The 27,747-nt window shown below is 39.0% G+C and overlaps 1 protein-coding gene across 1 annotated transcript in view; it reads right to left on the minus strand.

The window, feature by feature from the left end:
* Positions 1–27,747, minus strand: part of FBN1 (fibrillin 1) — a 235,036-nt gene that overhangs the window by 175,362 nt on the left and 31,927 nt on the right. The window contains exons 3-6 of the mRNA XM_076004337.1: positions 26,606–26,688; positions 24,590–24,688; positions 14,723–14,818; positions 10,907–11,002 (exon numbers count right to left, since the gene is read on the minus strand). Of these exons, the coding sequence (XP_075860452.1) occupies positions 10,907–11,002; positions 14,723–14,818; positions 24,590–24,688; positions 26,606–26,688 (374 nt within the window). The remainder of the gene's footprint in view (positions 1–10,906; positions 11,003–14,722; positions 14,819–24,589; positions 24,689–26,605; positions 26,689–27,747) is intronic.

Consider the following 27,747-nt stretch of genomic DNA (forward strand, 5'->3'; position numbering starts at 1 on the left):
TCAGCACTATGGAAGTAGAATGAGGGAGCTTCCTGTGGTCAGGAACTGACTGGGGAGGAAATGAGCCTAAAACTTGACCTTGAAAGAAAAGGATTTAACCAGTCTAGAAAAGGGAGCTCTAGTTCTATGAATATCTGATACTCCTAGTTCTAGAAGTACCCCCAAGGACTGAGTACTCCCAAGGACTGAACCAGGATGACATGCACACCAACCACATCAAACCATTCAGAACCAGGAATATATCCATATTTCACGGGATGGTCCAGCTTGCCTAGGTGATTCCTTAAAATATTTGAGAACCAAACCCCAAAGGATGGGTGTTTCATGCTGCACTTAAATGAACTGTCAAATAAACCCTCTTAGGAACCCAAAAGGTGAGTGCCTCTTCCTCCAAAAATTTCTAGACAGTTAAACAAATATTCATCTTCAGAAGGAAGATCATATATAGATTTAAAATGGCAATCTGGAATACAAAAATGTTGTCATATAGATGTCAAATGACTTCCAAAATAACTATCAAAATAATAGGAATCCACATCTTCAAGATAAACAAATTAAAGGTGTTAAGGGAGAAGAAAGGGAGAAGGGGATTCTAAAATTAATGGATTTGGAAATGCTGGGTTAAACTAAGTAAAAACCGTTTCCTTCCTGCAGGACTCCCAATAGTTAATATGCTAACATACCTTCTGCCTCTCCAAGAAGAGGATAGAGTTTCCAAAATGATATTGACCATGGAAACTTCATTTCATGGAAGCCCCCATGGGACTGAGGTTCTAAAAAATGAAAAGCACTTTGGCACACCATTTGGACCATGAAGCTCCATATACCTGTCCAATATACATTCATAAACCAAAAAGAGCACAGACTCTCTAAAGATTATAACTACTAGGGAACATAAACACTAAGTGTTCTCAAGTACTCTCCAGTGAGCATCTAAAACTGGTAAGGGTCTCCTGACTGCTATCCATAAGATGAAGCTAAAACAGTTTTAGAAACAGACCAGTCCCCTACTAATTTATACATACAAAGGAGAATTTTTTAAAAATCCCAATACCCTTCCTCAGACAGAAATGGTGCAGAAGCATAATTCAGTAGAATAGAAGGGCATCACAAAGAGACTTGCCATAGATCCATAGGTCTCCAGCACCATGAGAGCTGACACAGCAGGGCCTTCCTAAAGAGGACCCTGTCCTTCCTTTTCCCCAGGTCACGTTGAGACTGAATCTTTGTACTATCTCTTCCCTTCACCTGTACTTTCCCTCTTCTTCTCTGCTTACATTAATCCTTGCCCTGCTTGGTTATTTAACTATTTCAGATATACTACGCATGTCTGTGTTTCAAAAAAATTATTTTAAGTCCCTGATGTGAAGAACAATATATACTTCTTTCTGAGTCTACTATCATGCCTAGCTCAGTGCCTAGCCTCTATTAAACATTTGCTGTGGTTGTTATATGTAATTGATAGGACCACGAGAGATTGTGCTTATCACTTATATTTTAAGAAAATTCCACTAAGACAGAGGATCTGAAAAATTAGACTCTAATTGGAGGCCCCAGTTCTTTTGTAAGTTGGTTTACTTTTCAAATATGAATGCAGCCTCTCTTTGATTCTCTAACCTGCTATTTTCTGAGAATTTGGAGAAGGAGAGGAGGAAGGAAAATTAGAAATCTAATAGAGACCTCAGGTGAAGTTTGATGTATATCACTGGAAGCAAAGCTGTAGAGCTGTGCTGTACAATATGGTAGCCACTAGCCACATGTGGCTATTAGCTGGCGCAAACTGAGGTGTGGTTTAATATACACATTGGATTTCAAAGATTTAGAATGCAAAAGAGAATGCAATATATTTCACTGATAACTTTTAATATTGACTATGAACATAAAGCTTTTGTGTGTATAGGGTTAAATAAAATATATCATTAAAATTAATTCATCTGTTTCTTTTTACTTTTTCATGTGGGTATAAGAAAAGTTAAAATTGTACATGTGGTTCACATTATATCAGGTTATTAAGCATGGAATGTCCATGATTTTCTTAAGTACTAAGTTTGACAGTGGATGTCTCTGACATTTCACTTTGCAACTTCTTGTTTTTGGGGTTTCTTTTGTTGTTGTTTCTAATTGTGATGGCACATCCTCATTCTTTCAAATGCATGGTTTGGCTTGTGATTATCTTTCAAGGTTATTGTTTTTTTTTTTTTGAAGCAATTTTTGTGAAACCATAGATAAGTAAAAAATAAGCATCATTTTTTAATATGAGTTCTCTTGTGGAACCAATGCAGCAGAAATAGCTCAAAATATCAAGGAAGTGTTTGAGAAGGATGTGGCTAATGAACTCACAGTATACAGATGGTTTGAGAAGTTTTGTTCTGGTGATTTTAATCTTGAAAATGAACCATGTGGGTGACCTGAGACCAAGGTGGATAATGATGAACTGAAAGCTATAGTGGAAGCAAATCCTTCTCAACCTACATGTGAATTAGCAACAAGGTTTGACATTACTATTCCAACAATATTAGACCATTTGAAACAAATTGGCAAGGTAAAGGAGCTGGATAGATGGTGGGTTCCTCATGAATTAAATGAGCCTGATAAGAGAAATCATTTTGAAACTTGCCTTTTTTTGCTGTCACAACATAAAGGCAAACGATTTCTACACCGTATAGTTACATGTGATGAAAAATGGATTCCTTTTGACAATCACCAGCATGCAACACAATGGCTGGACAAAGATGAAGTGTCAGAGCACAGTCCAAAACTGAATATTCCTCAAAAGAAGCTAATGGTTGGTATCTGTTTAGTGGTCCAGAGCTGGTATTATCCACTACAACTTCATGAAACCTGGTCAATAGATTATAGCAGATGTCTACTGCAACCAATTGGATGAAATGATGAGGATGCTTATGATTAAGCAGCCAAGATTGGTCATTAAAGACAGGCCAATCCTCTTGCAAGACCACATGTCACAAAAAAAACAATGCTGCTCAAACTACAGAAACTGGATTTGGAAACTGTCATCCACTATATTCATCACAGCTTAGACCAACTGGCTATCACTTCTTCCAGACTTTGGACCACTTCTTGCAAGGAAAAATATTCAATTCTCAACAAGCTGTAGAAAATGCCTTTTGTGATTTCACCACCACTCACTCTTCAGGGTTCTTAGCTGCTGACATAAGCAAACTAGCGTTAAAATGGCAAAACTGCGTAAAGAGTTTAGGTGCATACTTTGAAAAACTGTACTGCTTCTTGTTTGAGATACAACAAACTACTCTTTTGATTCGAAATTGGACATTTCACATTTAATGACCTTAACATTTCTATTGGTCAGTGTTGCTCTAGTGTTTTGAACACCGAAGACTGGAAAGTGGTCTGAATGTTAAATGTGGCCACTAACATAAAAAGTAGCTTTATCGTTATTAAAAGTTCATAAAAGCTAAAAAGAAATTTAAAAATAAACTTGAAACCAAATTTTTTGAAGATGAAACCATGATACCAAATTTTACATCAAATTTAATAGCTGTATTACTAGCTTTAGTATAAGAGAATATTAAAATCGAAGTTCCCATTGAAGCACCAAAGACAACAGATGCCACTTCCTTTTTCTTTTTTCTTTCAGCATATTATAGGGGTACAAATGTTTGGGTTACATATATTGCCTTTGCCCCACCTGAGTCAGCTTCAAGCATGTTTATCCCCCAGATGGTCCGCACTGTACCCATTAGGTGTGAATATATCCATCCCCTCCACCCCCTTCCCACCTGCCCAACACCCAGTCAATGTTACCACTATATGTGCACTTAAGTATTGGTCTGTTAAGTCGGTTAATACCAATTTGATGGTAAGTACATATGGTGCTTGTTTTTCCATTATGGTGATATTCACTTTGCAGAATGGGCTCCAGCTCCATCCAGGATAATACAAAAGGTGCTAGATCACTAATGTTTTTTTGTGGCTGAGTGGGATCCAAACAGATGTCACTAAGTCAAGTGTGAAGTTATGACACATAATTTGCAAAGAAGGTGATGGCAAGCTCTTAAACTGTTGTGCATATCAAGAATATTAACATGCCCAAGGTGATAAGAGATGGGAAAAGGGTTACTCGGAAGAGGGCTGGGATGTTACTAGCTCTTTCTAAGAAACTGGTAGAGGGCTCTTTATGATGCCAAGCCATGAGAGGGGCTTCAAGGAGATTGCTCAGAGCATGTGGTAGGTATCCCCTAAAGTCTGTAGGACACTGTAGACTAGAGACTGTGAAACACTCAGAAACTGGATGGCCAGATGCGTACCCAATGGTTCCAAGTAGGGTTTGTTGTTACTATGTCAAAATTGGTTTGCACTCTGGCAACTTATTGTGGGGAAAAAAATGCATGTGAGTTTTCCGCCAACTAGTTATGGGCCACTAAAGAGAAAGCTGATGTAGGGTGAGCTCAGATGCTTTGCCAGAGAACTTCCTGGGGCAGCAAAAGGGGCTCAGGAGTCTGGGGGTACCACTGGATGCCCAGAGGTTGAGGAAGGAAACGTAAGCAACAATGAGAACACAGATGCCTCTGCCCACAATAAGGGACCTGCAGAGGAGAAATTCTGAAAGGGACCAAAAGATTTTAACCACCAGCGGAGAAGAACTTGGGACAGTGAGTGGGAGATGAAAATCAAGCTGCTGTCTGAATGCATCCCACCCGTGCTGCCTGTTCATACTAGGCATGTGCAGCCTGCAAGGCAGGAGGGCATGTGTACCCTCCGTGCATTTTACTCAGCCACAAACACAAATGTCTATGTCAACAGATGTAGTTCCTAGAATTATTCTAGGAAAATCCAGTTTATTCAATGATGCACCAGCTGTCAAATGTTGCGATACCACTTTAGACATACAATAACATTTAAGGCATTCAGTCTATGCGATCTACACATTGTTACTTACTTTCCATTTAGACTAAATAACAAAAATAAGGCTTTCAAATGTTTAATAAGTACCAAAAGTGAACCCTTCAACACATTTAGTAATAATAGTTTACTGCTTGTTACCTTTTGGAAAGAAGAAAATACATGTAGCTCACAGAGCTCTGCCTTTTAAAAGCATTTGGAGATTGGGAGTTAGCCTATGGCATTTACTCTGTAACCTTTATAATGGCCACCTACAATTTTAAATTATGTAAAAATCATGTCAGAAATACTGCTTTGTAAAATTTACTTCCATGTAGAAAAAAAAAAAGTGAATCTATATTTCATTGCCTTCCAGAAAAACTCTAGGAGAAAAAAAATGAGAAAATCAGCTCCTGATTCCAGGAAGCTCTCTGAACAGACCTCTAAGATAACAGTGCTTCCACCCTCTTTTATAAAGTAGGTGTATCCAAAATGGGCTATCTGATTATTATATATTTGGATCATTATATGTTAGCCCTGTCTATTCACTGGACACAGTATAGACACTATTTTCTTGGATTTATATGATAAATGCTTATCAATTGCTTAATGCAATAGTTTTTTGAAAATTGTTCAATGAAATCATTAAAAAGGTATCTGTGCAAAAAATCACATTTTTTATATCCTCAGAGAAGTCAAGGTATGAGGATAACAATTTCTCAAATGTCAACTGCACCTATGAAAATTAGGTGGAATTATAATCAATCTAGCTGTTGTTTGTTCTATTCTGTTTCATTATTGCACAAACAAACAAATGAACAAAATCCGTTTCCAGCTCCATTAATGCTATAATTCCCTAGGAAGCAATTCCATGTAGGAAGATTTAGTTCACCTTCCACTGTTCCTTCCACTTCTATAAAAGACTAAGGATATTTCCATCCTCATTTTTATTCTACTGCAATCTTGCCCCCATTGTTCCTTTACCTTAAAGCTAGCAGGTCAACAATGCTTTCCCCTATACTTTGTCTACAAATAGCAAAGCATAACAGCAAACAGACTTCCATAAATTGATTAAAATCCAAATATTGTCTTCACAGTTTAGACTTGGGTAGGAATTTAACACAGAACAAATGAATCAGGATTTAGAAGAATCCGTGTGCACGCTCATATTCTGACAGTACAGGATGAAGACCTCCATATGGAGTAATGACAGAAAACTTCTTGTTATTAGCGTTATTAGCATTTGTGCTTCCAAAAGGCTTCATCCTCTGGCTCACACAAACCTTGACATTAAAACATTAAACCAATTCCACATGCTTTAGGAACCATGTGAGAAAATTAGTTTTACTTTTTTTTTTAATCTAAGTCTTTTTTTTTTTTAATCTCAAACAGGTAAAATATTTGATTATCTCCTATAGTGACTAGAATTAACAATGAAGTATTGTAGGCCACACCACCTGGCACACTGCAAGTACTCAGCACATGTCAGCTGTTACTATGTCTAATGGCCTCTTTATGACTCTCATTCTCTCTTGACCCTTGGATGAGACTAACAATTGCCAAGCTATTTCTTGAACTCCTTCTTGCCTTTAGTTTCTCTGGTTCTGTTTTCTCCTGGTTCTCTTGCTTCTCATCATGTTTTCTCAGTGTCTTCCCTTTGCTTCTCTTCTTCCACAAGGCTACTCATCATCACACCACCACCCCCATCTAGAAATTCAGGTCAACTCCCATCATACTTCTTTTTTTCATGACCTTGGGGAATCTCATGCACTCACATGATTCACTGTGTTTAATACAAGAGCATTTAACAAGATTTTAAAAGGTCTGTACTCTGAGGCAAGATGGCAAGAGAAAGTGTGATTCCACACAGTTTTTTGTTGGCAGTAACCATAGCAACACACAACTAGCTTGTGTTGTCATTGCCAAAACAGGCACTGACCTCATATCACTATTCTGATAACAAATGCTAACATACTGTACCACTGAGCTAAGGCAATGATAAGTTCCACTGGTTGCTCAAGCAGAGAGAAGGTGGGGGGGCGGGGAAGGGGGGCACAACAAGAAAACCATAAATGTCAATTTACAAAAAAAATATGAATAAAAAGGAAAGGAACTTGAGATATAAACGAAAACACAAAGAGAGACAATCTTTGATAGAGAATATAGTGGGAAGTGGTAAACTTCAGCACCCACAAGGGCCAAGATGCAAGCTAAACGAATGAAGTGAACAAGCTGTGACAACAGGGAGTGACAAGACTGTGACTAACTAGAGAATTTATCTAAATGAATTCATATTCAGTTTTTAAAGAGTAAACATCACCAGCCAAACCAGCCACAAGTCTCTACTTTTCATCCTCTCAGTGCAGAGACAGGCAACGTAAAATATACCATCATTCTACCTACCCAATGATGCTGTCTTACCAAGAATATTTTAAAACATATTTATTAATATTTTAATGGCTAAAAGCTGCAAGTAAGACAAATTTTATTCATAATCTGATTGCATTTGTTGAATGACTGTTATGGTTCACAATTCAAGCATGGATCTATTGCTTCTCTCCATCACAAACCCAAAGCACTATGTTCATAGGTTATTAAGATTCACTAATTGGCATCCTACCAGTATCATCCCCACGGGGTATTTCACACTTAAGTTGGGTTTCTGCAGTACTTACTGATGCATAAAAGTTCCAAGATCTCTCAGGGACTAAAATCCTTACCCTAAGAAGTACTTGTAACTGGCACTCCAAATGTTCCCTTCCATGTGTAGCACATCACGATAGGAAGTTTTTTTGTTTTTGCTTTTATTGCCATTTGGCTTTGATCAAAACACACCTCCTTTTTGCATCTTTGCCAACTAAAGAATGACAGTCTTGTGGCCCTAAAAGACCGTATTTCTGAAAGATGGGGCCAAATTTGATTAGGCATTAAAACTGTGATCAGCTCTGCATAGCATGAAACCAGGGACAACTGTCCAGAACTGTAAGCAAACAGCGATTATTTCCAGGAGATAGTATACTTGTTCATATCCGATAGCTATATCTCCAGACTTTCTGATGCTATTGAATGAATCCAGTTCAACCAGTCATGTACTACACATTAGGCATTAAGCTTGGTGTTGGAATTAAGATGATGAAGAAACTGCAGCTGCTCCTGAAGAGCTTATAATCTAGTGAGGGAGACAGAAACATGCTGTTTTGAGATGATGTTGTAAGTGCATGTTAAAAAAAAAAAGATGTGAGAGAGTGCAAGGGAAAACGTAGAGGGAGCATTGAGGGCTCAGCCTCCTGGAAGGGAGAAAGAATATTATTAAAGACTTCCTGGAAGTTTATTTTTAAAAATAAAATGCTGCATCCCAATAAAAACAGAAAGCAACTAGCCTATGTAGTTATCCAGTAATAAACAATAAGTATACTAACCCACCATCAGAAGAAGTCACACTGAATAAATACTTCCCTACACTTCAGGACGGATTTGTCCTGACTCGGTCCCACGCTTTTATTCATCACTCTTGAAATCACAAACACACATCCGAGGAAGAGAATATATATAGTGCCTCTAATTCTTCAAAGAGGTAAGGAGATGACTTGCAGAAGAGCAAAAGACCGGGAAGACTCTATAAATGAAATTACAATTCTGGAGTCCCCTCTCCCACGTGGGGAGGAAAATGACACTCATGTTTCCCTGCTTCCGTTGAAGGTCTGGGACTGTACCCATGGGTGACGAGTCAAGCTCGCCTTCTGCTCCCCAGTCTCCGCCACCACAATTGCCTGAAAATCTGCCATTTTGGGAATGAATTCAATTTTGAAAATCACCACTGTGAAGATTCTTAAGGGGCCCACATATATTTACACCTTAGGGCAGATTTCAGGTTAGCTTTTCTCCCCAGAGGGAAACAGCTAAAGATACCCCAAAACCTGGAGAAACCCCTAAGCAATATGACAGTTTTGATTAGTGGTTTAGTAACTTAACCCATTCCGGCCATTTCTTAATCCTAAGCATAGAACAAATTTTTGTAGAAATAACTTTGGGATGGTTTAATATCATGTCCTCTTTATTTTAGACTGTGTTATAATCAATACCTGTACTATGGACATCAATATTCTTTGCAGCAAATTATGAAACACTTTGTTAAGTGTAAGATGCCATGTAACTTTATGTTATTAGTGATTTTTCCAAAACAAATTAAACCCAGCATTATTGTCTGAGACATTATTTTCACACAGCACTCTTCAAGTTAACATGTTGACAATTTTGTTTTGTTTTGTTTTTTGGGTTTTTTTGTTTTTGTTTTTTGTTTTTTTTTTGAGACAGAGTCTCGCTTTGTTGCCCAGGCTAGAGTGAGTGCCATGGCATCAGCCTAGCTCACAGCAACCTCAAACTCCTGGGCTTAAGCAATCCTCCTACCGCAGCCTCCCGAGTAGCTGGGACTATAGGCATGCGCCACCATGCCCAGCTAAGTTTTTCTATATATATTAGTTGGCCAATTAATTTCTTTCTATTTATAGTAGAGACAGGGTCTCGCTCTTGCTCAGGCTGGTTTCGAACTCCTGACCTTGAGCAATCCGCCCGCCTCGGCCTCCCAGAGTGGTAGGATTACAGGCGTAAGCCACCGCGCCCGGCCACATGTTAACAATTTTAATCTCCTACAACATCTTCACTGATTAAATAATAAGGCCATGGAATGACACTACCTAATAGAAACAGTTGTTTTTATTACTCTGGATATCACTGTAAATATATTAGTCAATAAAAATACCTCTGTGCAAGTTGCAAAGAGAAACAGTTTAAGGACGGACTCTAAAAGGATGTCAAAATGCATTGCAAAGGCCAAGAGTTCATTATGCACCACATGTCAATACCATGAAGTAGTCTTATTAATACAGATACAATATAATTTATTCCATAATAACAGTAATTGACCTAGAGTTGCTAAAATATGTATTGCTGCTTTATTAGCAAATAACTGAATTTAGGTAGACTTCTAAAAACTTCTAAAAATAGAAGCAAAATAAACAATTCCTCACATACCACTCTCTGTTCTTTGGTTTTCTTTGCTATATGGTTTAAATGACATGTATTCAACATCTAAGTCTTTAATTTCCATCTTAGAATAAAAAGGTCTTCACACAACTTTGGATAAAAGTGAAGATTTCAGTTTAATAAGTTCATGAGTATTTTTTAATTTTTCAGTTTTGTATGACATGAACCTTCTAAAGTTTCACTATAAAACTAGGAATGAGGAGAACATTTTATGAACATGGAGACAAGATGATTAATAAAACCAAAGTTCAGGGAAAAAAACCCTCCACGTATATCTCTATATCATGTTTACATTTACAGGTAGGCAAATTAGGTAGAATGTTTCTTTTACTCAGGAGCAACAGTAAGCATTAGACTTGAAAACAGAAAAACCACATTCATATTAAAGTTTTTTTATTATGTGTGTAGACTTGGGGACATCCCTGGACCTCTCTGAGCTTTGGTCTTGTCATATGAAAAAATGACGACGATTCTATGCACTTCGGTGGGCTCAGTGCGTACTGAATAAACCTCATACGTGAAAGCAGTTTCTCAGCAGATACTCAATATTTCTATGGCAAATTTTGAACACTGAACTTACATGCCTCTACAGCTCCCCAAGAGGTCCAATAGATCTATATGTATGTTTTTCCTACTAATCTTTTCTCTTTCCATGCACATGTTTTATTTGGGACCGCCTCTCCAGTTTACCTAGGATAATAAGAAGCTGAATCCCTGCCCTTACAGAAAATTCTCCTCTTTATATCCTGATGCCAACTGGCACTCATGAATATGATCCCTACTGAGTACCATGTTTTACTGGCAAGAATTGCTGAGAAACATGCATAGATCCAGGGTCACTGTCTTGTCATGCCAGGAGCCTTTCCAGTGAAAATTCAGAAACACCCTCAAAGCTCAGCAAAATCCATGAAGTAGCCACACAGACCCAGTGACTGTGCAAACCAATAGTAGCTCTAGGCACCAGAATGTCTTTAAGCAAATTATTTTTAGAAGCCATTACCTCTTTCACACTGGGGTCCAGTAAAGCCATAAGTGCACGCACATCGATTCGGGGCCACGCATCTCCCTCCGTTGAGACAGCCACTTTCACAGACAGCTGGAAAATAAGGAGAACGCTGAGAAGCTTTACCTGAAGGTAGATGCTAATGAAGTAACACTTACAATCCCCTGAAAGGAAAACAAGAAAATATCTAAATAATCACCCTGGTTTTTTTTGTTTTTTTTTTTGGACAGTCACTTGAAACTTACAGATCTTCAGATATTCCTCAATCAACTCTTAGGGAATCCTGGAGAAGGTGTGTTTGCACCTGTGTTCATGCTGCTGGTCTCATTCCCTGAAGCATCTGAGCAACGCTTTCAGTTCTGCAGCTGAAATGATGGTTTCTAAGGGACTGCACTGGATGGGAACTGCATTTTAGCAAACTGACTCTTTTGCTTAGGATCTACGTAAACATAGTGACATCAGACAGGGCTCCCCTGAGAGTAAACATCGGCCCCTCTGATGTTACCCTTTCAGAAGAGTAGCATGTTAAATCACACAATTAACTGCAAACAACAAAATACTAACACTGGCAGTCAGTAATTTAAGCACCGTAATGAAGACCCAATTGAGTGTGATATCAGAATCCATCAAAACTATTGGTGCAGTAAGTCTAGAGATCCGTGAGGAAGAGACATTTTACTGTTAAAAAAAGGCATCGAAATAAGAATTGAAAGCCCATGCTCTGAACAACTCCTCTCTGTACACTTTCCTGTAACTCAGGCATGCATGGCTCTTTCCAGGCATCTTTGTCATGGGCAGTAGGCTTTTCCCTGCCAAATCTGCCAGAACCACCCACTCTTTTTTTTTTTTTTTTTTTTGAGACAGAGTCTCGCTTTGTAGCCCAGGCTAGAGTTGAGTGCCGTGGCATCAGCCTAGCTCACAGCAACCTCAAACTCCTGGGCTCGAGCAATCCTGCTGCCTCAGCCTCCCCCAAGTAGCTGGGACTACAGGCATGCGCCACCATGCCCGGCTAATTTTTTCTATATATATGTTAGTTGGCCAATTAATTTCTTTCTATTTATAGTAGAGACAGGGGTCTCACTCTTGCTCAGGCTGGTTTTGAACTCCTGACCTTGAGCAATCCACCTGCCTTGGCCTCCCAGAGGGCCAGGATTACAGGCGTGAGCCACCGCGCCCGGCCTAGAACCACCCACTCTTCAAAGCCCAGTTCAAGCCTCACTCCTCCATGAGGCTGCCCCAATCCTTCCATGTAAACCCAATGCTCCTTACATGTTTCCCATGCATTTTGCTTCTACCCCTGTAACAGTCATGAAGCTGAGCCACTCAGGCTTCCCTTCAAGAGAACCTGCCGCAAGGAGTCTAGCTAGCAGGTAGCCTCCAGCGCTGGCCCCTTTAGATCTAGTGCCAAGGGCACACTCTTGGCCCATGACTGCACACAGCAGGACACTACGGCCTGGCATTTCCGCCCGTCATGGAGCTCTTCCAATGGGCACTTTCTGGGCTCTCTATCGGCCTGGGTAAGACTTTCCCAGAGGTGCACTGCAGTCTTGAGGCTCCTCTACACAACAGTCCTTCCTCCCCTCCCTCCTCGCACAGAGGTCCGACAGGCACTGTAGCCTGAAGGCTGACCCCTCCCACTCCTGCTTCCTCTACCCTTTATTTTTCACAAGCCTTTCCCCTATTACATCTCTCATACATCTAATTTAGTCTTTATATCCACTTGGCACCGGAAGACCTGAACTGACACAACCCCTTATAGCCAAAAATCATGGCAGGAGTTCATTTCTCACCACAACATCAGAGAGGTTTACATACAGTAATTGTTCTGTTTTTGCCTCTTTATTTATTATCAGGAGAGAATAAAGAGATTCTAAGCAGAAAAGAAATGATGAGCTTGTCTACACCAACCACCGCCCCTCCTAATCTTGCAGAAGAGGAAGATGAAGTTTAGGAGAAGTTTTCTAATTCTGCAAGTGTTAATTGAGCACCTGCTGTGTGCTGGGCTTTGAGCTAAACTCCCTCTGGGAGCACCAAAGGGAGCACCTCCTGATTCTTCTCCTGAAATACCTCTGACTCCATCCCCACCTCGCCATCTCTATGCCACAGCCTTAGTTAGGACCGATCCTCCTGCTTCCTGGTTCTTCCTCCTGCACACCGTGGCCACAGTGATCTTTCTCCTTGTCAACCTTTGTTACTGAAGGGTACCAGGTCAGTGTTTCGCAGCAGAAAACGCATGGGCTGTCGAGTCAGGCTGCTTGGGTTCCAATCCCAACTCTGCCAATTACCATCTGTATATCCTTAGAGAAATTCCTGAAGACCCTGCACCTCATCCATCAGAAGGTAATATTTATGACCTCTAACATAAAAGGATATTGTCATATGAAATGAGTTAATACATGTAATGAGTAAGCAACTTAATACGTGTAGGTTGTTGTTGTTGTTGTTATTGTTTATTGTTATCTCACTCCCCTTCCCTGGCTCTACTTTGTAAGAAAGCATGGTATGTATAAAGGCATTGAAACCTGGCCCATGACTTCCTATCTGACCTTATTTCCCTTCTCATCACTGCTCTCAGCACTTAAGCTCTAGCAACACCAAAGCACCTGCTATGTCTCACACCCCATGCTACATCCTGGGCTGGTGTTTGGCCATGCTGTGTCATGTGTATGAAGGAGACATCGCCCATGACCTGACAGGTGAACTCCTACCCATCTCTCAAGACTCAGCTGAAGGATTACCCACACTAGGGAGGCTGTCCTGCCCCTCCTCTCTCCACGCTGGGCTACACAAAACTCAACCGATATTCTTATCACACTGCAGTGTGTGCATGGTCACTAGGCCATTATATAAATTTTGGTTTATTTATAATAGCATTATTCATCACAGCAAATATATATATACACAATGGCAAAAATTGGACACAACATGAATAATGTTCACCATTACGGATTCATTAAATAAATAGTAAAATGTCTGTATAATGGAGTATTAGGTGACTATTAAAATATATTTTAAAATGTTTAGTAACATGAATATACTTCTAATAAAATAGCAATTGAAAAAGTATATATACAATAAGATCTCATGTATCAAATATGCATTCAAAGTCTACAAGGTAGTATGTAGAATGATGGGATTATGAAAAATTTTATTTTTTTATAATTTTGAACTTTTCCAAATTTTCTGTAGGGTGTGTATATATTCATCTTGGAGTAATGAAAAGCAAACTTTTTAAAAGAAATTTTCATCTTCTACAAAGCACAGGGACTGGTAGACAGCAGATAAAATAAACGATGTGTATGAGTGAACCAACAGACTGAACACCATGGGGTAAGTATAGATAAGTACAGTAGCAGAATCTAGACCGGGAAATGAGCAAGATGGAGATATCATTAATCAAGAGAAAGGACATGTGTGGGGAGAAAGATGAGGTTGAGTTTTGAAATCCTTTGAGATGCTTCCTGAAAATCCAAGTGGAGATGTTCAGCAAGTGAATGGAAGGTGCACAGCTGGAATGAGCAAGAGTTCTGCACCTTGGGTGATGACTATAAATCAAAGGAGTGAGGCAAGCAGGGCGATGGAAGGTTAGTTAGAGGAAAATGCATCCAACAACCCGTTACCATGGTTCCAATTGGAAATTTGATGCTACGTCTGTTGAGTAAGTGATCTGTTCACCTGTAAGGGTCATCGGACACGTGTACCAATGCTGTGTGTTCCAGGTAACTAAAGAAACTCCCTCAGCACGTATCTCTTTATTCTATTTGTCTACATATAGGCTGACGTCCAGAATACTTAAAACTACAGTTTACTTACGTTGGCCACAGTGAGTCCCCACGTATCCCTTCTGGCACAGGCAGTGATCATCGCTGCAGCTACCTCCATTCATACAGCGAATGTTGCAGTGTTGTACTGGAAAAGAAAGAAAAAAAGATGAATGATTCGTTTTCACAATTTGAGTGCACAGACTGCAACAGTTCACAGGAGTTGATTTAGAGCTATCTGAAGGGAAAATAAAATGGTTTCTCAGAATTCATTTATTTATGCAGAAATGGCCTACTTGACAATGCTTAACATGTGTATCAAATTTGTGTGTATAAAATAATTCACAATCCAATGGTTTCTTTGACATCGACTTTAATAGTGCTAAATGACTTCCCTAACTTAACAGAACTTACAACTCAATATCCTTTGTGCAATTTATACTAACAGGAAAGTAGTGCCTTGGGTAGGCATACGCGAGACAAGATTACAAACGGCAATAATTTTCCTGTGAAAAGACTTAGAGTCCCAAGTAGGTGGCCATGGAAACAAAGTTACAGATTCCACAGAATATTTTTAAAAGAAATTTTGGAGGCAGAAAAGAGAGAAAAGAAAATACCTAGAAAGGTATTTAATAACAAGACTGCCTGATAATGGGGATGGCTGGATTTGGCTCAGAAAGAGGTGCTTATTTAAACTAAATAACACCCTCTGTGTTTGAAATCCACCCGTCACATTTTCACCTAGGGAAGTGTGCACTTCAGGGCCCAGGGCAGAAAGACCAGGGCCTGACAGCCTCAGAGCTGAGACGAGGACACACTGGAAGAAGCTGAAGTAAAGGACGCCTGCAAGCTCGGCTGTGAACGGTAACGACAACACAGGCGTGCACTCTCATTTCTCTAACGTTTAGGCTGTCTCTGTGTCAGTGATTTAGGTATGCTAAAACCACTTTCAAAATCCTAGGCTACTCCTTCGTCCTCTAGAACTGCGGTCCCCAATCCCCAGCCGGCCTTGCCCTGTTAGGAACCAGGCCGCACAGCAGGAGGTGAGTGGTGGGGGAAAAGTTAGGTCAAGTTGAAGGTGATATATGCCTTTTCAAAAACATGCCACACACTTACAGAAACACCGTCAAAGGCTCCCTATCTCTACTGAACTAATAACCACCTCCATCCCTCAGCGTTCGAGGCCCTTCTCGGCATGGCCCCAGGTGCCTTTCAGGGCTCCCTGGCACACTCTTAATCTGTCCTACGACTTGGTGCCCTGATCTACTTATCAATCATTCATTCTCTCAACAAATACTTCTGAGCTCCTGCTATGTGCCATGTGACATGCCAGGCACTTCTGCTCGTGCTAGTCTGCTCATGGAATCCCCTCTGTGACCTGCCTCTTTGTCTCTTTACCCCTAACTCTTAACCCCCAACACGTGACATACTCAGGTCCCGCCAAATACTGAAATCCTACCTATGCCCAACACCCACTTCAAATGTCTCTTCTCTCTCTTAATCTTTTCTGATTTCTGTTCTCTCCTCCCTCCCGAAGCAGATGTGAGCCCTCTCTCCCCTCAGAATATTTTAGACTTCTCATTTGAAGAATACATTATATAATCTGATCTAGTTTTAGGTTGTTTATTTTTCCTATCTCCACCTCCATTTGTCTAAAAAGTACTTAACAGTGGGAAGGGTCATGATTATTACAATAATTATACAGTATCACCCTAAGTGCCTAGAGTAGCACCGGGCCTAAATGTAGGTGCTGTATAAAACCATACTAAACTAATTTTTACTCACCAAACTGATGCTCCCTGATAATAACATCAAAAGCTATGCTCAAGGACCAAACTGAGACTGAGAAGTTGCTCATTGTGTCCTAAGCACTTATACAGCTCTCAGCAGGTTGCTATTTAAAATATTTTTATCTTTGTTTCCCCATGTATAAAAGCAGAAATAAATCCTTTGTTGGAGCATTGAAATCAAGCAACCCAGGGAACTGATTAAAACAAACTGTTATTTTAGGCTCCTATAATTCCACTCAAACACCTCAGCCAAAATGCTTTCTTAACTAAAAAGCAATCTACAACTATACAATTAAAAAAAAAAAAAACAGATTTGTTGAAAACTTTGGATAACATTCTAAGTAGGTCAGGAAAAGGTGTATAGTTACTTTAAAATTTGAAGTTAAACTTAGCTTCATCCTATCTTAGAAAAACAGTGAGGATTGGGAAAAGCACAGGAAATGGTGTCATCTGTCAAGCAGCATAGGAACTCAGCCCTCAAACTGATTTCAATTAAAGCAGTTCAGGCCAAGAGCTAATTTCCATTCCCACATGAGCAACAAAGCCATTTAGCTTCTCTGAGATTAAAAAAAAAAAAAACAGCTTACAGTAGTTTAAATAGTGACTTTACATTATTTTTTCAAGTTGAAAATCAGAATGAATTCTGCTTTCTGGGAAGAATAATAAGTTTACATTGAAATGCAATATAATAATAAAAAAAAAACTCCCTGATATGCTTTTATTTACTTTTTCTACCCCGTCTTTCAGGTGAATCTTTTCCAGCAAAAATATTCGTTCTCCTTTAAAAAATAAAACCACTTGGTCAGACTTGTAAAGCAAGAAGGCCTGGTTTATCCAGTGGCCCACACAAACCAATGCACCATGAATCCGTGCATAGAAGTGCGGAGGGAGTGAGCTCAGCCACAGATAATGGGATCTCCACCACCTGCTTGGCCATAAACACGTTTACCACGAGACACTTCGTATTCTTTGTGAATCTGAAATCTTTGGGGGGGGGGGGAAGCATTCCTTGAAAGGTGAGAGCAATCGCTTAGGACTTCTGTGGGGAAATAAAGGAACTAGCAGGCAGCTTCACTTGCACAAAGAAGGAACAGTTAAGAGAGAATACACACACAAGTTGGTTTTATTTTGGATTGAGTCCTGCCATTGGTACATATTCGAAATCGACTCTGATTCGAACAAGAATTCCAGATGTCTCATAATTAGGAGACCAGGTTCTATGTCTCTTAAAAAAGCCAACTGAAAATAGGGTTCCTCTTACACCCACAAAGATGATATTTGCTTTACTGGATGCACTAAATACCCCAAGTCGGAATATATTCCTAAACTCAATCTGTGTTAAGATTTTATCAGAAACTGAAAATAGTAAGGGAGGAGGGTCAAAGTGGGCAGTGTGCAGGCTGATGCTGCCATACACAGTTAGCAGCCCTAAATCCCCAGTGAGGACACAGCCCTAAGACGGGCACACAGCCCATCAATGGGTTTCATGTAAGGCCCCATATCCTAGAACTAACAGGAAATGTTGCCATCTCCTTGTATCCATATAGGATCCCAAATTAATATTCGGCTCATTTCAGATTTCACTCAGTCATTTCAAACAACTACTTACAAAATGCCTTCCATTTACCAGGCATCAGAGTAAGACACTTTCTTTACATGACAGCCCAGAACAAATTAATTCTTAAAATGGCAAATCAAAAGAGAACAATGTGAGCATGCTATGGAAATAAGAGAGGTGCCAGACTTGCACTTAGGTCTAAACACCTCAGGTAAAGATTTTCTTCAGGATGCATTAGGTTTGGAATAACTCTAGAGACCTGCCATCATCTTGGCAGGCACAACTGGCAGGAAGAACACTGGGAGCAATTTGCAAATCAGCATCTGTATGGCGAGCATGTGATTTTAATTTAGGCACCGGGAAAAACACAGACAGACAAATTAAACAGTTAGACTAACTTCTGGACTGTACACCTGAGACAACAATCATTGCGGGACAAAAACAATTTTCACTTGGAGAGATAACATCAATGATATTTCCCCTAAGTGCATAAATGTCTTGTGATGCCTGAAGACACACAGCCACACAGCTTAGAAGAAAAACTTCATGAAGGTATCTAAAAAAAGAAAAAAGAAAAAAAAAAAAAAAACCTAGCCAAGCTGAAAGAGGTCCAGAGGAGGACAAGTTAAATGATAGCAGTGGAAAAGGTGCTTCCATAGAAGGCAGACTAGAAAGCAAAGAATTCAATCATTTCTAAGGACGAGTCTGAGTAGATTCCATATACTCCTCTCCTCTCTGTCCATCTAAATCTCATACTTCTCTGAAGAACTTTTCAAGGGTCACTTCTTCCAAAATAGCTACAGTACTACCTTCCCTTCCTCTGAGTGTCCTTACACTTTCAGCAAACTTGCTAACACACTGGTCTAGAATTGCTCTCCTGGCCTTCTTATATCCTTAGAGCTCAGATTCATGTCAGGAGTACAAGTGCCCCAAATTCTCACTGAATTGAAGTATATTGAAAGGGATACATTTTTTTATCGAAGTGTAAGGAGTTGCACAAGATGTCAATACTCCCCAAATTGATACACAAGTTTAACACAATTCCTATCAAAATCATAAAATGTTTTGTAGATATAGGCAAGATGAATCTAAATTTTTTGTGGAAAGGCAAAAAAAAAAACCAGAATAGCTAAAATAAATTTTGAAAAACATGGATAAATTGGGAAGAATGAGTCTATCCAATCTAATAGCTGTAGTAATCAAGACTGTATGGTATTAAAAAAGGGACAGACACATGGATCAGTGGAATAAAATAGAGAATCCAGAAACAGATTCGCACAAATATGCCCAACTTTTTGACAAAGGCATGAAGGTAATTCAATGGATGAAGGATAGCCTTTTCAGAAACAAATGGTGCTAGAGTAAGGGGACATCCATAAGCTACAATTGAACCTAGACCTCAAACTCACACCTCACATAAAAATGGCTGTAACATGGATCACAGATGTAAATGTAAAACTATAATACTTTTAGAATGAAGTCAGAGAAGATCTTCAGGATCTAGGAGTAGGCAAAACATTCTTAGACTTGACATCAAAAGCATGATACCAGTAAAGGAAAACTTGATAAATTGGACTTCATCAAGCTTGAAAACTTTGCTCTGTAAAAGATCTCATTAAAAAAATTTAAAAAATCAAGCTACATAGTGGGAAAAAATGTTTGCAAATCACATATTTGATAAACAGGTAGTATTTAGAATATACAAAGAATACTCAAAACTCAATAGTAAAATAAATAATCCAATTAAAATCTAAAAAAAAAGACACAGAGTCATTTCAGTGAAGAAGACGTACAGGGGGCAAATAAGCACTTAAAAAGTTGTTCAATATCATTAGCCAATGGGAAACGCAAATGAAAACCACAATGAGATATCACTACATAGCTATCAGAATAGCTAAAATTAAAATAGTGACAACATCAAAAGCTGGTAAGGATGCATAGGAACTAGATCATTCACATACCGCTGGTGAGAATATAAAATGGTACAGCTACTCAAAAACACTTTGACAGGTCTTAAAAAGCTAACATGCAACTACCATATAACCCAGAACTTATATTCCTGGGCATTTATCCCAGAGTTTGAAGACTTGTGTTGACACCAAAAACTTGTACATGAGTTTTCATGCAGCTTTGCTCAAACAACAAAAAACTGAAGACAACCCAAATGACCTTCAACAAACAGTGAATGGCTAAACAAACTGTGGTATATCCACAGCATATACTACTACTCAGCAGTCAAAGGGTACAAACTATTGATACATTCAACAAACTAGATAACTCTCCAGAGAATTATGATGAGTGAAGAATCCCAATCCCAAAAGGTCACATACTATGTGATTCCATTTATATAACATTCTTGAAATGATAAAATTATAGAAACAAAGAATAGATCTGTGGTTGTCAGGCAGGCATAGGGGCAGGAGGAAAATGACTATAAAAGGATAACATGAGGGATCCTTCTGGTCATGGACATGTTCTGCATCTTGACAGCATCCACTGTTGCTATATCCTGGTTGTGATATTGTACTATAGTTTTGCAAGATGTTACCATGGGGAAAACTGGGAAAAGACTCCCCAGGATCTCTCCATGTTATTTCTTATAACTGCTATGGTTTGAATGTCCCCTCCAAAACTGATATTAAAATTTAACCGTCATTGTGATAGTCTTAAGAGATGGGACTTTTAAGAGGAGATTAGGTCACAAGGGCTTTTGCCCACATGAAAATGCATTCATGTCATCATCTCAGGAGTGGGTTGGGTTAGTTATCTCAGTTCAGCCTGCATTTTCTGTCTCATGTGCCTACTTGCCATGTGATGCTTTCTGGCACAGGATGACCCCCGCAACATCCTGGCACTATGCTTCTGGACTTCCCAGCCTCCAGAACTGTGAGCCAAATCAACTTCCACTGTTTATAAATTGCTCAATCGGTGGTATTCTGTTATAGCAGCAGGAAACAAACTAAGACATCTGATTGTGAATCTATAATTATCTCAAACTATGAAATTTAATTTTTAAAAGCCTTTAAAACAGTATAAAGAGTAAAAAGAATAAGCATGAAATTGATTTCCAAAGTCTGAAATATAAAATACAAGGAACAACTTTTAAAATCATGTATTATAAATAATTACATGTATGCTATGGTCTGAATGATTGTGTCCCCTCAAAATTCACATTTTGAAACCTAATCCCAATGTGATATATTAAGTGATGGAACCTTTTGGGAGGTGATCAAGTCATGTAGGCAGAGTCCTCATGAATGGGATCAGCACCTTTACAAAAGAGGTCCAAGGGAGCTTGTTCGCCCCTTACCATGTGAGGACACAAACAAGGCACCAAATGTGAGGAATGGGCCCTCACCAGACATGCAATCTGCTGGCCCCTTGATCTTGGACTTAACTAGCCTCTAGAACTGTAAGAAATAAATCTCTGTTGTTTATAAATTACCCAGCCTATGGCATTTTGTTATAGCAGCCCATAAAACTGAGACAATATATACATTTGTAAAGTTTGTTAATCCCTATAATATTAATGCAAGCTAATGTTTATTTGTGTATGTGTGTACACACATGTTTAAGATGAATTTACGTAAATTCATGGATCAGTAAACAATGATAGGTCTTTATGAGAATTAGGCATGCTAAGAATCTATCTCTAGCCTCAGAGACAGATGAGTAGAAAATAATCCTAAATAAACCTGGAAGTAAAGTCTAGAAAAACCACTGCTTTGACTCTGTCTAGCTAATCTTTCTTTTTACCCTGGTGCCTCAATGGCCAGTGTCAAGAGTTCTTCCAGGTGCAAGGAAAGCCACTTCTTCCTAGTGTTCAGAAGAATCGCTGGTAGTTTGGACCTTCTGGAAATATAAAGGCCATAAGAGATAATTTTCTATTCTCAGGGTCAAAAGACACTTAAGTCTTATTAAAAACAAACAAACAAACAAAAAAAAACCTTCCTTCCATTCTTTTCATTTTCAAATGAGAAAACTAAAGTCCTCAGAGGCCCCACAACTTGCCTAGACTTCTTTGGCCCTAACACATAGTAAGTATAAATTTTTCATAGAAAAAATTGGTGAAATGATCTAAAACTGACACCTTTTCGTAGAACCACAAGTGGTGACTGCAAACATTTCTCTGAGTTAGGGTTATCCTTGCATCAGCAAGAGAATTAGCAAAGTGACCCATCTACATTTACTGCCTACAGTACCGTGGCCAGGAAGTTTTGTAGAATTGCAGCGCTGTTCCCTAGAACATCACTTCAAAGGATGAGAAATGAATTCTGATCATCCCTAGCTACCTTTAATTTAAAACATTCTACCATTTTTAGCTTGGCAAACTATTTAGACAATATTAGTTCAGGGAGTTCAAGCCAATGATTTTAAAGGTTTCAGACACCTCAAAAGGTGCTAGTGAAAACAGATTCTCTTCCGTATACCACTCTCATCCACAAGCTACTTGGGGACTTTGTCCAATGTCCAGGTAACACAGATGTGGCCCAAGCTTCTTCAGAAAGCTCCATCTATGAATCTTAGACTTCAATCTCTAGTCTGAATCTAGCCTCAGCACCTTACCACCACACTCCTGCTATCCCATGGCTAGCTTGAGGTACACTAGGACCATGGCTTTTCCCTCTGGTCTTGTTAACATACTATCTCCACATCCCATAATTTTTACTTGTCACAGAAATCATCAGTAGCTCACACTATCACTGAAGGAAGACCTTTTTAGTTGGATACCCAGTTTTGCCATCTGGCTGTATTTTCTTCCCCCAGAAGTATGCAGTGTTCTTGGTTGGTTTAAGGACCAATCTGAGAGATGGGATCTATTCCCAATTTGATATCTACATTTCTTGCCCAACCTTGAGACTCTCACTGCTCAGCATCAGCTTGGAGGTCTTCCTGACAGAGGATGGGGATGTCCAGCATGTTCCCGAAAGTGCCACCAACTGACTTCTCTGCCTCTTTCTATTCTCCCAGCTCAGATGCCCTTGCTAGATAAAATGACCATGCTGTTACTTGGAGGATGCACATTTGAAACCAAGCTGTGATCAAGTAAAATATGTTACAGTCAGTGCAATAAGCAAGACTCCCAGCCCATAGGAGAGTTTCTAACCCAATCTACAACTGGCTGTATTTAGCACCAGGCTATTTTTGTTGGGTTCCACCAGAAGCAGATTCTGAAACAATAATTTAAATACTGTAGTTTGTTTTGGAAGTAATTCTAGAAAACACTGGTAGCATAGTGGGAAAGTGAGACAGAGAAGAGAAGGAAGCTAATAAAGTACACTATCAAGTCCATTATCACTGTGGGCAAGGAGGGCTCCGTCTCACCAGGGAACTTGAGGAGACAGTGCAGAACAAACCTCATAGCTATCCAAACTTAGAGGCAAGAAAGCTGGGGCACTTAGCCAACAACTCTCCATCTGTTACTGCTTAAAAGTTGCTTCTAGGTCCACTAACCCTCCAGCACTTCCAGCTTGCCCTGCATGCAGATCTGACATTCTCCCTGGCCAGAAAGATGTTACAAATCTCTCAGGCAGGGTCCCCCATGCTCCCCTGTGAATGCCAAGGGAAGTGACTGGGCACCAAGAGGGTGCTGCAAAGGATGACAAGTCCTAGCCTATTAACTGACTAATGAGAGTCACATTCCAATGTTAGGCCTCTTAGCAGGTAATAAACTTCGACACACTGAAGTCTCTACTTTTGCAACAAACAAAAGAGAATGAACATATTTCACAACATTTTTCTTTAGAAACTTGTCGAAAATAGATTACACTGTAAGCGGAGTGCGTTTTCTCAGCAGAAATGGGAAGTGGAAAAGGAATCTAAAGTTTTTCACCTTGGTGATGGTTGAGGTATTGAGGGCTAAGTTCATACAAACATGAACTTCAACTTTTTAAACAACCAATAATGACACAACCAATTCCAACCCCCCATTTTTCCTAATGCACTATTGCAAATCCTACACTTAAAGAAAAAAAAAAAACACAATAGAACAAGCAAGCAAAGGCTCTGCAGAATGAACTGTGGATATTTATTTGGCATCACAGAAGTGGCAAAATTCTAAAAGGGAAAATATGTTTGTGCTTCATGACAAATCACCCTAGAAACTGCCATAACAGCCTCTTACATTTTCTTTTTATAAAGGCAGGGGTCTTGAGTTTTAAATAAGTTTTTAATGAGATTCATATTTCAGTACCACAAGGAAGAATGCCTCAATTTCTTGAGCCAAAAATGTTCATTAAAGAATCATTTCATTGAGCACCTCCGATGGTGTTTACATTGGAGATACAAAGATAAATAAGGCGATACTTACAGAGAAGACCATAATCTTTATATTACTCATAGTCACTATGCCCCATAGGTAATTTTCCTATAAAGAGTGAAGAAGAAAATTGAGAGGCCAGATCGTGGAAAGTCTTTCCAAGTATTTTGGGCAGAACAGAGAAGGCAGATGTTCTAGTGAAAAAAAAAAAAAAATGTATTGCAGGCAAGAGAAAAGCCAAAAGCAAATTTAGGAGAAAATAGGGTGTAACCACATAAAATAATATTATATATAATGACATGTTAGACTCACTGGATCTGGAGCCACAGGAAGGAGCTATCTGACCAGACGGGCAAGTGCACATATTTGGCCTCGAACAAAATCCATCCCCACAGGAATGCCGGCAAATGGCTGTGAATAAATGCAGAGGGCTGTTAGCACATGGATTCAGAGCTTGGTTACTCACAGGGACCCAGTCCTCAATGAGGAGACCTGGGTTCTCCGGCCCCTTGATAACTTTGCCCCCATGACTTATATGACCTTAACCCTCAGGTATACTCATTCGCAAAACAAGTCAGTTGGACTAAACAAACACTAGCTTAAAAATCAGTAATGTCCTTATCCTTAACAGTTGTTCTCAATTTCTCTTTGCTTATTCCCCAGCACTCAATCTATTAAAAGCCAGGACAGGCTGTGAAGGCAAAATAAAACAATAAAATTCCTGCATCTAAATATATTCAGATGCTTATAAGAATTCTATTTTTATAATCACTAGTGTATATAAAAACAGCAGCAGTATTCTTGGAAGCCAATTTTACTGTACATGATTAATGCTGAATTTTTGTCCTGTTGCAAATTACATTGACAGTCTGAAAGCAGAATGCTAAAATCTACTGTCATAGTACTGACTCTACAGTCAGGAAGCCATTCATCCTTTAGAGAAATATTTATATTTTTATGCCACCCAGAGACTTATGTCAATCCGGTACCAAATACTCTGCTAGTGGCCAAAAGAGTAAGTTTAAATGGCAAATGATTTATATTAATATTTATCAGCAGACTAAGATTTGGTCACTACTTTTTATAATCATAAGCATGATCCTTTCTTCAAACACCTGCACAGCCTTGCAAGAGGCAAACATGGTGTGCAAGGCTAAAATAATACACTGGATAGAAAGTGCATTAAAGTATAAAAACTGCTAAGGATGGAAATTGGAAAATCCTATGAAATAAGCTGTCAAAGGACCCTATAAACATTCATTTAAATATCTAAAGAGAGAATTTCTCAAAGAACTCTATAGAACACTGGGAAAGGGTTCTGTTGTCAAGTTCACTGGAAAAACTCCAAACACCATTATATCCCCCTCTTGGTAATTCAATTCTGGTCTTAAAATAAACCACAGTGTGCCAAATGAATAAGATGTTTTCTAGTCAAAAATCAAGAATTGGGAAAGGGATAAACTGTTTTAGGTCACCAAGTAAATATTGGATAAAATATTCTATTCCTCTCCAAAGACCACTCTTGGCCAAATGAAAAGGTGGACTGAGTGATTCCTTAATGTCCCTTCAGCTCTCAATTTCTCCATTATACTAATGGAGTTTTCTGAACACTACAGATTACTTCATAGGTATGATGACTATAAAAGTTTATGGGAGGCAGATGCCATAACTAATTTGACTCTAATGTCTCCATTAAATAGCACCTTATCTGGCATGTGATTTGTCACTCAACATTTGTGGGACATTGGGAGAATCTGGAGATTTGCCATAGCAGCAGAAATCAATACAGGAATCTCTGTTATTACTTAAGTTCTTTCCTAGTCTTCCCACTGATTGTCATCTGATGCTCTACCCCTTCATCTCCCCTTCATCTAAGTGTTAAGTGTCCTTCTGGCCTTAACCGCCCAAATTCAATGTGCAGGGTTAGGGTAGCCTGTGAGTGGCCAACCAAGTTAGAAATTACAATAAGAAAATCAGCAATGATAACCTCTTTTTCAAACTCCCATCAAAGTGATTACATAATCTGTGCGACCAGGTGCAACAGGTGTAAATAACATACAACTTTGATCGAAGTGTCTCTGTGACTCCAATCTCTGTATTTCAGAAACATTTTTAAAGAAGTCACTGAATTTAAGTCTGACAGTGATTTGACCAAGTTAATGTATTTCCCAACCTGGATTCAGAGAAAATAGGAAAATCCTAGAGCTAGAAGGCTCTGCTATAAACATATTAATGGTGGAGTTACAAAGGACCAAATTCTAAGCATCACCATATAACCAAAACAACAAAAGACAGACATGCAGAATGACAGGTTGTCTATTTACTTACGGACAATACACTGATTTCCACCAGGTAAGGTTTTCCATCCAGGGCAACAGTAGGCATTATAACGTGATCCACAGACATTGGGTCTGAAACAAAAACATAAGAATTCCATTATATATATATAACCAAATAAAAGGAAAAAAAATCCCTGAGCTATAAAACCAGAATGAATCCTGGCAGACAGCAAAAAGTAAACTCCTAGGACTCAATGCTGGCTTAGTAGTTTGGGACACTTTAACATAATATTTAATAATATCAGTAAGGATATCCCTTAATATCACCTATGCATATGGTGCATCAAGAAAATAAAAACCAGAGATACAAAATGCAGCACATTCTACCACAATTCATAGTCTAATTTAAACACTAAACTTCTTACCAACATAGTTAAAGGTTATAATAAATCTATTGCACATAAGGTTTTTAATTTCTACTCTTTGAAGCTGTATATATATTTTTTCTAGGGTCCAGCTCACCTCTATAATATTATACATTCTTCCTTTCACCAAAGTACAAGAATGCAAACTCTGACATGAGTCAAGGAAAGTAAAGGCCAAAACATGTAAATATTTTTTTTATCAAAAGTTTGGAAACACAGTTGATACCAGCAGTTACAGGAAAATAAAACCAGTGTCACTGTGGGTTTCTTGTTTATAGATAGTTCATCACATGTCTTAGAGCAAAGCCTCCACTCAGAATCCAGATGATCCATATTTAACAATTGCAGAGAGCAACTGGGCAAGGATCTAACAACTTCAACACTAGAAACTAAGGCAGAGAATATAATACACAGAAACCCAAAAGAAACCATTCATTTCGCTTTGTTATATCCTGAGGGCCTAAACATTAATACTGGTTGCTGCAGTTTGGGGGCTGATAAGGAAGGTCAAATGTTTTGCAATCAATTTCACAAACTAGGAGCTATTCCAAAGCTTGCTGATATAAACACTGTCGTCCCCAAAGCGTAAGCCTTTAAAACAACTGCACAGCTAAAAATGTATTTCAGCTGGAGTGTGCCCATACATTCTCCTGGTATATGTTCACCACACATAACAGCACAGAGCCCTCCTGCATTTCCTCTGAACTCACTACTTCAACCGTATGCATAATTGGGAACCAAAGGTAAGGTCTTTGCCCTACCCTTT

The sequence above is a fragment of the Microcebus murinus genome, chromosome 6 (assembly GCF_040939455.1).
Source record: "Microcebus murinus isolate Inina chromosome 6, M.murinus_Inina_mat1.0, whole genome shotgun sequence".
NCBI classification, from domain to species: Eukaryota; Metazoa; Chordata; class Mammalia; order Primates; family Cheirogaleidae; genus Microcebus; species Microcebus murinus.